The sequence below is a fragment of the Lipotes vexillifer genome, unplaced genomic scaffold, assembly GCF_000442215.2.
Source record: "Lipotes vexillifer unplaced genomic scaffold, Lipotes_vexillifer_v1.1 scaffold225, whole genome shotgun sequence".
Classification (NCBI taxonomy): Eukaryota; Metazoa; Chordata; class Mammalia; order Artiodactyla; family Lipotidae; genus Lipotes; species Lipotes vexillifer.
In genome coordinates, this window is record NW_006787630.1 from 2650103 (window position 1) to 2662101 (window position 11999).

At 48.3% G+C, this 11999-nt stretch overlaps 2 protein-coding genes across 2 annotated transcripts in view; both read left to right on the top strand.

The window, feature by feature from the left end:
* Window positions 1–5591, top strand: part of SPMAP2 (sperm microtubule associated protein 2) — a 15002-nt gene extending 9411 nt beyond the window's left edge. Inside the window, exon 8 of the mRNA XM_007460427.1 lies at window positions 5353–5591. Coding sequence (XP_007460489.1) covers window positions 5353–5591 — 239 coding nt within the window. The remainder of the gene's footprint in view (window positions 1–5352) is intronic.
* Window positions 5592–7306: 1715 nt separating this feature from the next.
* MIER2 (MIER family member 2) overlaps window positions 7307–11999 on the top strand; it is a 26394-nt gene continuing 21701 nt past the window's right edge. The window contains exons 1-3 of the mRNA XM_007460456.1: window positions 7307–7378; window positions 7509–7529; window positions 7950–7987. Of these exons, the coding sequence (XP_007460518.1) occupies window positions 7307–7378; window positions 7509–7529; window positions 7950–7987 (131 nt within the window). The remainder of the gene's footprint in view (window positions 7379–7508; window positions 7530–7949; window positions 7988–11999) is intronic.

Here is an 11999-nt window from a genome sequence, read left to right on the forward strand (position 1 = left end):
GGCCTCAATGCCCAGGCCCCCCGGCCTTAGCCACTCCGCGGCATGTGGGATCCTCCAGGACCGGGGCACAACCCCGCGTCTCCCGCATCGGCAGGCGGACCCTCAAGCACTGCGCCACCAGGGAAGCCCTGTTGGCAGATTTTTAATCACAGTTTCAACTTCATTCCATGTGATTGGTCAGTTCATATTTTCTATTTCTTCTTGGTTCAGTCTTGGAAGGTTATACCTTTCTAAGAATTTGTCCATTTCTTCCAGGTTGTCCATTTTATCGGCATAGGGTTGCTTGTAGTAGTCTCTTAGGATGCTTTGTATTTCTGTGGTGTCTGTTGTAACTTCTCCTTTTTCACTTCTAATTTCATTGATTTCAGTCCTCTCCCTCTTTTTCTTGATGAGGCTGGCTAATGGTTTATCAATTTTGTTTATCTTCGCAAAGAACCAGCTTTTAGTTGTATTGATCTTTGCTGTTGTTCTCTTTGTTTCTATTTCATTTATTTCTGCTCTCATCTTGATGATTTCTTTCCTTCTGCTAACTTTGGGTTTTGTTTGTTCTTCTTTCTCTAGTTCCTTTAGGTGTAAGGTTAGATTGTTTATCTGAGATTTTTCTTGTTTCTTGAGGTAGGGTTGTATAGCTATAAACTTCCCTCTTAGAACTGCTTTTGCTGCATTCCATAGGGTTTGGATCGTCGTGTTCTCATTGTCATTTGTCTCTAGGTATTTTTTGATTTCCTCTTTGATTTCTTCAGTGATCTCTTGGTTATTTAGTAACGTATTGTTTAGCCTCCATGTGTTTGTGTTTTTTACGTTTTTTCCCCCTGTAATTGATTTCTAATCTCATAGCGCTGTGGTCAGAAAAGATGCTTGATATGATTTCAATTTTCTTAAATTTACTGAGGCTTGATTTGTGACCCAGGATGTGATCTATCCTGGAGAATGTTCCATGCGCACTTGAGAAGAAAGTGTAATCTGCTGTTTTTGGATGGAATGTCCTATAGATATCAGTTAAATCTATCTGGTCTATTGTATCATTGAAAGCTTCTGTTTCCTTATTTATTTTCATTTTGGATGATCTGTCCATTGGTGTAAGTGAGGTGTTAAAGTCCCCCACTATTGGTGTGTTACTGTTGATTTCCTCTTTTAGAGCTGTTAGCAGTTGCCTTATGTATTGGGGTGCTCCTGTGTTGGGTACATATATATTTATAATTGTTATATCTTCTTCTTGGATTGATCCCCTTGATCATTATGTAGTGTCCTTCCTTGTCTCTTGTAACATTCTTTATTTTAAAGTCTATTTTATCTGATATGAGTATTGCTACTCCAGCTCTCTTTTGCTTTCCATTTGCATGGAGTATCTTTTTCCATCCCCTCACTTTCAGTCTGTATGTGTCCCTAGGTCTGAAGTGGGTCTCTTGTAGACAGCATATGTATGGGTTATGTTTTTGTATCTATTCAGCAAGCCTGTGTCTTTTGGTTGGAGCATTTAATCCATTCACATTTAAGGTAATTATCGATATGTATGTTCCTATGACCATTTTCTTAATTGTTTTGGGTTTGTTTTTGTAGGTCCTTTTCTTCTCTTGTGTTTCCCACTTAGAGAAGTTCCTTTTGCATTTGTTGTAGAGCTGGTCTGGTGGTGCTGAATTCTCTTAGCTTTTGCTTGTCTGTAAAGCTTTTGATTTCTCCATCGAATTTTTTTTTTTTTAACATCTTTATTGGGGTATAATTGCTTTACAATGGTGTGTTAGTTTCTGCTTTATAACAGAGTGAATCAGTTATACATATACATATGTTCCCATATCTCTTCCCTCTTTCTCCATCTAATTTGAATGAGATCCTTGCCAGGTAGAGTAATCTTGGTTGTAGGTTCTTCCCTCTCATCACTTTAAGTATATCATGCTACTGCCTTCTGGCTTGTAGAGTTTCTGCTGGGATATCAGCTGTTAACCTTATGGGAGTTCCCTTGTATGTTATTTGTCATTTTTCCCTTGCTGCTTTCAATAATTTTTCTTTGTCTTTAATTTTTGCCAATTTGATTACTATGGGTCTTGGCGTGTTTCTCCTTGGATTTTTCCTGTATGGGACTTGCTGTGCTTCCTGGACTATTTCCTTTCCCATGTTAGGGAAGTTTTGGACTGTAATCTCTTCAGATATTTTCTCTGGTCCTTTCTCTCTGTCTTCTCCTTCTGGGACCCTTATAATGTGAATGTTGTTGCGTTTAATGTTGTCCCAGAGGTCTCTTAGGCTGTCTTCATTTCTTTTCATTCTTTTTTCTTTATTCTCTTCCGTGGCAGTGAATTCCACCATTCTGTCTTCCAGGTCACTTATCCGTTCTTCTGCCTCAGTTATTCTGCTATTGATTCCTTCTAGTGCATTTTTCATTTCAGTTATTGTATTGTTCATCTCTGTGTGTTCGTTCTTTAATTCTTCTAGGTCTTTGTTCAACCTTTCTTGCATCTTCTCGATCTTTGCCTCCATTCTTTTTCCGAGGTCCTGGATCATCTTCACTGTCATTATTCTGAATTCTTTTTCTGCAAGGTTGTCTATCTCCACTCCATTTAGTTGTTTTTCTGGGTTTTTATCTCGTCCCTTCATCTGGTACATAGCCCTCTGCCTTTTCATCTTGTCTATCTTTCCGTGAATGTGGTTTTTGTTCCACAGGCTGCAGGATTGTAGTTCTTCCTGCTTCTGCTGTCTGCCCTCTGGTCCAGCCCGCAGTCCCCAGGACTGTCGCGGCTTTGGCTGCTGGGGCCCCTCCAGAGCTGGCAGCCTCAGTGAGGCCGCCCTCCTCTCGGGCTCCGGGGCAGTTCAGTGATGGTGGAGGGAAGAGACCCCGAGCCAGGAGTTCCAGCTCTGTGGAAATGCGGGCTCCATTCTGGGCCTCTTCCTGTCCTTTAAAACAAAGGACATACCTGGTTCCCCCACAACAAAAGTAAAATGCACTAATTGTAGAGAGTTTGAGAAATGCAGAAGAGCATGAAGAAAGGAATCTCGCCACCCAAAGGCAGTCAGAGGCTTAGGAAAATTCACTGTGTATCCCCCGACTCCTGGCACGTGGTCACCAGATAGCTTGATTGGCTGGTTTGGTATAATCTGCTGTGTCCTATTTTCTCCATTTCCTATTTCCTTTTTTTTTTTTTTTTTTTTGCAGGGGAGGTGGGTATTGATTTGCAGCAGCTCTTTATATAAGATGATCACTAACCCTATGTCAAGCACGTTGCAAAATAACTTCTTCCCAGTCTTTTTTCTTTCGAGCTTGCCTGTGGGATCTTTTGTTTGTTTGTTTATTCATTCATTCGTCTGTTCCCTTAATATTTGTTAAAGTATTTGTTGAATTTGTTACGAATGGTTAAATGAACAGAAACACAAATACACACACACTTCTCTCTCAAACCATCCTGTCTCACACACATATGCATGAACACACACGTCTGGAATATAATAAGCACATGTACATTTGTACATAAACACGTGTGTACATTCATCCAGGCTTCAGGAGCACATATCAATGCACATCCGTGTGTGTATGGATAAAACTGGTGTAGGGCTGTGTTTTTCAAACCTCAGACTTCCACCCACTGATGGTTGTGACCAGCATTTAAGAAGTGAAGTGAGGACGCATGCAGTGCAGGGGCCACGTGGGGGTGGGCACTGGTCCATGCCGTTTTGCATTTGTGGGTGCCGTGTGGCTGTGGACCAGTCACACTCTCAGGCTGTGACCAGAAGATTTTCGGAGCCCCGGTGTTACAACAAAGGGAATGCCCCTGAGTCTCCCTGAGGACTCCCAGAAAGGTGGGCTCTGGGCAGGTCCTCCCGAGGTCCCTCAGCCCCTCCCTTTTGGGGGCCCCAGCACATGTCACCTGCCCAGGAGTTGTAGTCTAGCCTGAGGCTGGTGGAAGGGCCCCCCTTCTTTTCACCGAGGGCCTCTCCCCTGAACTGTGGCTTGTCTGCTGACTAGGGGGAGGGCCCTTTTGTGGTTGCAGGGTGTTGGAGCAAAGAGGGGTTTGGAAAGGCAGCCCTCAAAACCGAGGGGCCCAAAGTTAAGGCAGTGGTCACCAGTGGCCACCAGCGGTCACCTCTCTCCTGGTCCCCACGCAGGCCATGCCCCATGGCTCCCGCTGTGGAGGAAGGGGTGGCGGAGAGGTGGCGAAGGGGGCTGCGCAGGAGAAGGGCCAGGGGTCCTGGTGGGTGAACGGAGGGGGCTGGCTGAGCCACAGGTCTGCTTTGAGAGCTGTCTGTCCACGACTAAAGTGGAATGAAAGCCAATCCATCCATTGATTTAAGTCAATTAACAGATTTTATTAAAATTAAAAACGATAAAAGTCCAGCCCATATCGGGTACTGGTCCCATGTGGCTGGTGGGACCCTGTGGAGAGGGCCCAGCTGGGGCTGCAGGTACAGGGGCAGCAGGGCTGCCTGAGCCCCTTACTCACCCCCAGCCCCCAGGGTACCTTTTTCTGCTCCCTCTGAGTCCCCCATCTGGGACCCATGGCCATTTGAAATATTTTTTCTTTACAGTTCACCCTTTCACAGTGCACAGTTCAATACTTTCCAGTACGTTCACAGAGCTGTGCACCCACCACAATCAATTTTATTTTATATTATTTATGTCATTTAAAAAATTGTATATTATTTTTTAAATTTATTTTTTATTGAAGTATAGCTGATTTACAATGTTGTTAGTTTCTGCTGTGCAGCAAATGACTCAGTTATACACATATATATTCTTTTTCATATTCTTTTCCATTGTGGCTTATCCCAGGATATTGAATATAGTTCCCTGTGCTCTGCAGTAGGACCTTGTTGTTTATCCATCCTATATATAATGGTTTGCATCTGCTAATCCCAAACTCCCAATCCATCCCTCCCCCTCTCCACCTCCCCCTTGGCAACGACAAGTCTGTTCTCTATGTCCCACACAGTCACTTTTAGAACACTCCATCCCCCCAAAAGTGAAGCCCCGTCCCCACGAGCAGTCATCCCCATCCCCACCCCCAGCCCCTGACAACCAGGAACCCACTCTCTGTGTCTGTGGATCGGCCTGTTCTGGACGTTTCCCATCAATGGAATCACACACCATGTGTCCTTCTGTGTCTGGCTTCTCTCACTGAGCATCGTGTCCTCAAGGTCCATCCATGTGGTAGCGAGTGTCAGGACTTCACCCCTTTTCATCGCTGACTGATGCTCCCATGTGTGGAGGGACATGTTTGTTTATCCATCATCTGTTGACAGACAGGCCATTAAACTTGGGAGCTCTGACCCAGAAGGCTGATCTCTGCGGGGCGAGGCAGGGGTGGTGGTGGCCTTATGCCCCAGGCTCCGGCTCCTGACACCAGCCCCCTCTCCCGCCCTCTCCAGTGCCCAAGGCCCAGTCGGACAAGTGTGTTCCTGACCGAGACCCGCGCTGGGAGGTGCTGGAGGTCCCCAAGAAGGCGGTGGCCAGTCCCCGCATCGTCTCCCTGGCCAAACCCAAAGTGCGGAGGGACCTGAGCGAGGGCTACAAACCCTACCGCGTCTCTCCAGCCTCCCTGGTGGCTCGTGCGTCCCCTCGCCTGCACGAGCTTGCCACCCCCGAGAGCGTCACCAAAAAAGCATGAGCAGCCCAGGCCTGGCCCCTCAGCCCGTTCCCAGTAAACACCCAAGTGCAGCCTGACCCTGTGTGTGGCTCTGAGCGCTTTGGCCTGGACCCGGGAGGCCAGCGGGGGCCCGGAGGAGACAGTAATAATAATGTTTATGTTTGCATCCAACCTGCAATCCTGCAGCCCTTTTTCCCCAGTCACGTTCCCCTGGTGTCGCCAGCCCCTTGGGTGGCAGACTCCACGCTCTCCCACGTCAGAATTTTCCCTCTGAACCACTTCTGTCCCAACTTGCTTATCCAGCCGCATCCTGGGCATCCACAGCACCTCAAACTCAGTGACCTCCATAAGAAACCAGCCGATGCCTGTTGTGTGATTATGATCTTTCCAGTGACCCGACGCGGGTACTGTCAGTGTCTCCCCTGTGCTGAGGTGGAGGCTGAGGGTCACCGAGTTTGTGAAAGACCCACCAGTGTTTCCCATGGCGGCTGGGACAACTCACCATGAACCGGGGGCTGAAAACCACACAGATGGGTTCTCTGACAGTCCTGGAGGTCAGGAGTCCGGCTCGGGCCTCACGGGGCTAAATGCAGGCGTGGGCAGGGCCGGTCCTTCCGGAGGCTCCAGGGCAGCATCGGTTCCGCCTTTTCCAGCTCTAGAGGTGCCGCATCCCTGCCTCGTGGCCCCTCCTGCATCCTCACAGCCAGCAGCGCAGCATCTCCCGTCTCTCACTGCGTCTGACCCTCCCACCTCCCTCTTATAAGGACCCTGAGATGATGCTGGGCCCCCCGGGGAATCCAGGGTCATCCCCGTCTCAGGGGCCTTAACTTAATCCCAGCTGCAAAGTCCCCTCTGCCGTGTGAGGCGACACATCCGCAGTGCCCAGGAAGGACGTGGGTGTCTTTGGGGGCTCTTATTCTGCTGAGCACAGTGGGAGAGAGATCTTTTCTGTCTCTGCAACCCTAGAGAAAGTCTCGTTTATCTCTGGGCTGCGGCTGGACCACCCACTTGGGGACTGATTGCTGGGTCCTGAGGGTGTGATGTGCTGACAGCTCCTCACATCTCTCAGAGCCCAGCAAGCATCAGGTCCCGAGCCACGATCTGAGACCCAGTTATTCCCAGACTCTTTGAGGACAGGGATCCAATATCGCCACACATCCTTCTGAGAGGGAGGCCAAGGAAATTGTGTGACACCAAAGCCACCCGCTGTGCTGCAGCTTGAAGAGGGAGGAATGCAGCCCTGAAAGGACGCACGGTCTCCTCTTGGGGCCTCGGGAGAGAGCGAGGCCCTGCTGACACCGCGATTTCTGCCCCCCCAGATAATGAAGGTGTGTTGTTTTAGCTACTGGATTTGTGGTGATTTGCCTCAGCTGAAGGAGGAAACCAGTGCAGATTAGAAATCTTAGAGGTTCCGTCTTTAGACGCTTGGTGACTGCGGTGCTGGCAAACAGTGCATGTCCACCAGTGGGGGATGGTCAACCTTAGGGACCTTGTAGGACAAAACAAAACAAAACAAAACAAAACTTTAAACCAGCTGAATGTCCAAAACGACGTGCTCGTTCTCTTGTCAAAGACATCCTCGCATTTTAGTGTTTCTCTTCAAGCTGAGAAAAAACAAACTTCCTACCGCATCTCCTGAAGAAATAAAATGTAACTCTACCTACACTCAAATCATTATCTCACGATTTAATGAGTCGATAAAGAAGCGTGTATACTGCCTGTCACCAATGCGATCCATGGTCCGCTTTGTTGAGACGGAACAGACGGAAAAATCTATCCTTTTCCGGGTTTTACCAGCACTGACGCAGGTAAACTAGCCACCGCTGCAATCAACACTCACAAGTTTCATCTCCGCCCCAAACTCCGGGGCTGCTCTGTATTCAGGCTGTTCTCCCACCTGGGCCCTGGCAACCGCTCACTTGCTCTCTGTCCCTACAGGCTGGAGTTTCTAGGGCGCAGGTAAACGGGGCAGGTGTGCGGGCAGAGGAGACTCCGTGTGACCTTCTCACTCTCGGGTTTGATGCTGGTTCACAGCTCAGGGTCGGGATTTGCCCTGTGACACACTCCGGGATCACGCTGCGTTTGGCCCGTTTACATCTCCTGATAGGACCAGTATCGGGGCTTAGTTCTTTCTATTTAGGTCACACTTCCAACTGGTGTTACTTCTTTTGTTTGTTTCTTAAATCTTTCAAAATCCGACTCATGCTTTGTGTCAGAGGCTAGGTCCCCAGGAAACAGACTGCGAGACAGAGGCTGAGATAGGAAAGTGAGTGGGGACGGCCCTTGTGGTCACCACCGGCCAGGCGGTGAAGGATGCAAAGTCTCCGTACATCCCATGGGGAGCTCTGGAGCTTCACCCCTGTCCCCTGTTGGCCACAGGTGCTGGGCCTGGACGCGGCAGCCTCCGTGACGGATAGGTGACATCTCTCTTCAGCCACCGATGTTCCCAGCAGCCGGGAAACTGCTTGTGTGTGTGTTTGGGGGGGCGCATGGTGCCCACAGCACCCACTAGCCACCCCTGAACTGCTCAGCTCGGGGTGATGTGCTCTGGACATGGTCCCTCCAGGATCTCTTTCTCTAGGGGGAAAACTTGGAACAGAAAGATTAGTGGGTGAACCACAGCCCCACCGCTGCCCCGAGCTGCACGCCCCCACCACCCCTCACCTCCCCCAGCTCTCCCTCCGCTAGGCTAAGATGCTTAGCTGCTGGGGTGGCCCAGACCTCACCCCACGCGCCGTCGAAATGGCAGAGAAGCGCCATGGGGATTATGTTTCCATATACGAATTTTTAGGGTACACAGATATTTAGTCTATAGTAGCCCCTAAATACTTCAGAGTGAATTTTCAAAGAAGAACATTCTTTTACATAACCAGAGAACAGCTACTGATTCCCGTAAACTTAACGTTGATGCAATGCATTTATCCCCTCTACATCTGAATTTCAGTTTTGTCAGTTGACCTAACAATTTCCCTCTGCCCAGGGACTTCCCTGCTGGTCCAGTGGGTAAGACTCCATGCTCCCAATGCAGGGGTCCCGGGTTTGATCCCTGGTCGGGGAACTGAGATCCCGCATGCATGCCGCAACTAAGAGTCCGCGTGACGCCAACTAAGACCCGGCGCAGGCTAAATAAATCAATAAAATAAATATTAAAAAAAATTTCCCTCCACCCTACTGGAGCCAGCCTAGCGTCAGGCATTGTGTTTAGTTGTCACGTCTGGCGGATTTCCACAGATCAGCCTTTTATGGCACTAATATTTCTGAAGAATATTGTCCTTTTCTCTCCCTGTTAATAGAATGTTCCTTATTTCGGGTTTGTGTGAAGCGCCTCAGGTATAGACACAGGTTATGCATTCCTGGGCATAAGTGACCCTTTCTCTGGGCACCCATCTGCCCCTCACTTGTGGTGTTCATTTTTCCCACCTGGCTGAAATGTTGCCTCATTTATCCACTCTAATAATAGTCTGTGGGAAGAGACTTTCACTTTTTTATTTTTTAAATTTATTTTGTTGAAGCGTAGTTGATTTACAGTGTTGTGTTAATTTCTGCTGTACTGCAAAGTGATTTAGTTATACATACATATACACTCTTTTCATATTCTTTTCCATTATGGTTTATCACAGGATATTGAATATAGCTTCCTGTGCTCTACACTAGGACCTTGCTGTTTCCCATTCTATATATAATAGTTTGCATCTGCTAATCCCAGACTCCCAAACCATCCCTCCCCACCCTCCTCCCCCTTGGCAACCACAAGTCTGTTCTCTATGTCTGTGAGTCTGTTTCTGTTTCGTAGAACATTTCGTATTCATTTTTTCATATTGCATCATATTTGAGATTCCACATATAAGTGATATCATACGGTATTTGTCTTCCTCTGTCTGGCTTACTTCACTTAGTGTGAAAATCTCTAGGTCCATCCTTGTTGCTGCAAATGGCATTATTTCATTCCTTTTTATGGCTGAGTAATATTCTATTATATATGTACCACATCTTCTTTATCCATTCATCTGTCAATGGACATTTAGCTTGTTTCCATGTCTTAGCTATTGTGAATAGTGCTGCTACGAACATTTGGGTGCGTGTATCTTTTTTATGTATGTATGTATTTATTTATTTGTTTATTTATTTATTTTTGGCTGTGTTGGGTCTTCGTTTCTGTGGGAGGGCTTTCTCTAGCTGGCGGTGAGCGGGAGCCACTCTTCATCGCGGCATGTATCTTTTTGAATTATAGTTTTGTTCAGATACACACCTAGGAGTGGGATTGCTGGATCATATGGCAACCCTATTTTTAGTTTTTTGAGGAACCTCCATACTGTTTTCCATAGCGGCTGTACCAATTTTCATACCCACTGACAGTGTAAGAGGGTTCCCTTTTCTCCACACCCTCTCCAGCATTTTGTAATTTGTAGACGTTTTGATGATGGTCATTCTTACCAGTGTGAGGTGATACCTCATTGTTGTTTTGATTTGCATTTCTCTAATAATTAGCTAATCGAGCATCTTTTCATGTGCCTGTTCACCGTCTGTATGTCTTCTTCGGAGAAATGTCTATTTAGGTCTTCTGCCCGTTTTTTGATTGGGTTGTCTGTTTTTTTTTTTTTTTTTTTGACTTGTATGAGCTATTTGTATATTTTGGATATTAAGCCCTCGTCGGCTGCATCATTTGCAGATATTTTCTCCCAGTCTGTAGGTTGCCTTTTCGTCTTGTTTATGGTTTCCTTTGCTGTACAAAAGCTTGTAAGTTTGCTTAGGTCCCATTTGTTTATTTTTGCTTTTATTTCTGTTGCCTTGGGAGCCTGACCTAAGAAAACATCGGTACGATTTATGTTAGAGAATGTATTGCCTCTGTTCTCTTTTAGGAGTTTTATGGTTTCATGTCTTATATTTAAGTCTTTGAGCCATGTTGAGTTTATTTTTGTGTATGGTGTGAGGGTGTGTCTAACTTCATTGATTTACATGAGGCTGTCCAGCTTTCCCAACACCACTTGCTGAAGAGACTTTTTTTCCACTGTATATTCTTGCCTCTTTTGTCGAAGATTAATTGACAGTAGGTGTATGGGTGTATCTCTAGGCTCTGGATTCCGTTCCATTGATTCATGCCTGTTTTTGTGCCACTACCATGCTGTTTCGATGAGTGCAGCTTTGTCGTATGGGGAAGAGACTTTTCAGAGAGGGATGAACGCATCCCTCTCTTCATCCGAATCGCCCTGCTCCCCCGCATTTCGCGGCTATTTGATGATTCTTGTCAAAGCTCCCTCCAAAGAGTCTCCTTTGGTTGCCCCAGGATGACTCAAGCCCTTTCCCTCGGTTTCTGCCACGTGTGATGATGACACAGAGCCCTACTGTCACTGCATCTGTTGGTGCATCTCCCTGCCTCACTGGAACTCTGGCTGTCCAGCACCCAGTCGAGGGCGGCAGGGCACACTGATTGACTGACTGATTGAGCAAGGACCCTCTGTCACAAGGGCCTGACCTCTCAGTCTGGGTGATGTATGCCAAGGTGAGTGGGGGCCCATGACTCATGTAACGTGTGACTTGTGCAGAGAGCAGGGCAGGCCTTCTAACAGGGGTTCTCTCTCCTGGCTGGTAGGTTCTCGGAGCACTGGCATAATGCTTTTACATCAAGCATCGAACACGGTGCGTCTCACCTCCTCAGCACCCCGATGACACTGATATCAACAACAGCTTGGAAAGGACTGGGGCTCCTGAGTCCCCCCTCCCCCACTGCACTCTTCCCGGTTTGCGCAAGCCAGAAACCTGGGGGCCTGCTCTCTGCTTCTGCTCCAGCCACACCCTAGTCCCTGCTCAGGCCTCCTCACTGGCCCCCATGCCCCCTCTGTCTACACCTTCAGCCTGGATGCTCCCAGCTCGTTTCTGTCTAAGATGCGAAACGTGGGGGAATCCTTGTCAGGACTACTTTGTTCACTCTCCCCCTCAGTGCCCAGCGCAGGCCCATCACATTTTATCCATTAGTTACAACCCATGACAACCACAGTTCCAGAGCCAGCGGCCGGGCAGGCCTCCACCTCCCCTGCCCACTCTGGGCACTCGGTTTCCAAGCCTCCAATGAGATCCGTCATCACTGGTGCAAACGTGCGGAAAGTTCTAGAACCTCGCTGCCCAGGCTTCAGTCCGGGCTTCGCCGCTCGCTCGTGCCCGGGTGGCCCGTCACTCCTGGGCTCCGTGTCTTTACCTGTAACACGGGGGCACTACAGATTGAAAGGACGAACTGGGACCAGTGCTCAAGGTGTGCTTATCAGGAATTGGCACTTCCACCACGGCACCGTCACCTCCCAGACGAGGCCAAGGTCCGCGAGACCCCGCAACCCGCGTATCCCGCGCATCCCGCGCATCCCGCGCCCGCCCGCGCGTCCCCGTCCGCGCACCTACTACGCGCCCGCCCGCCCGCGCCCCGCCCCCGGCCCCGCC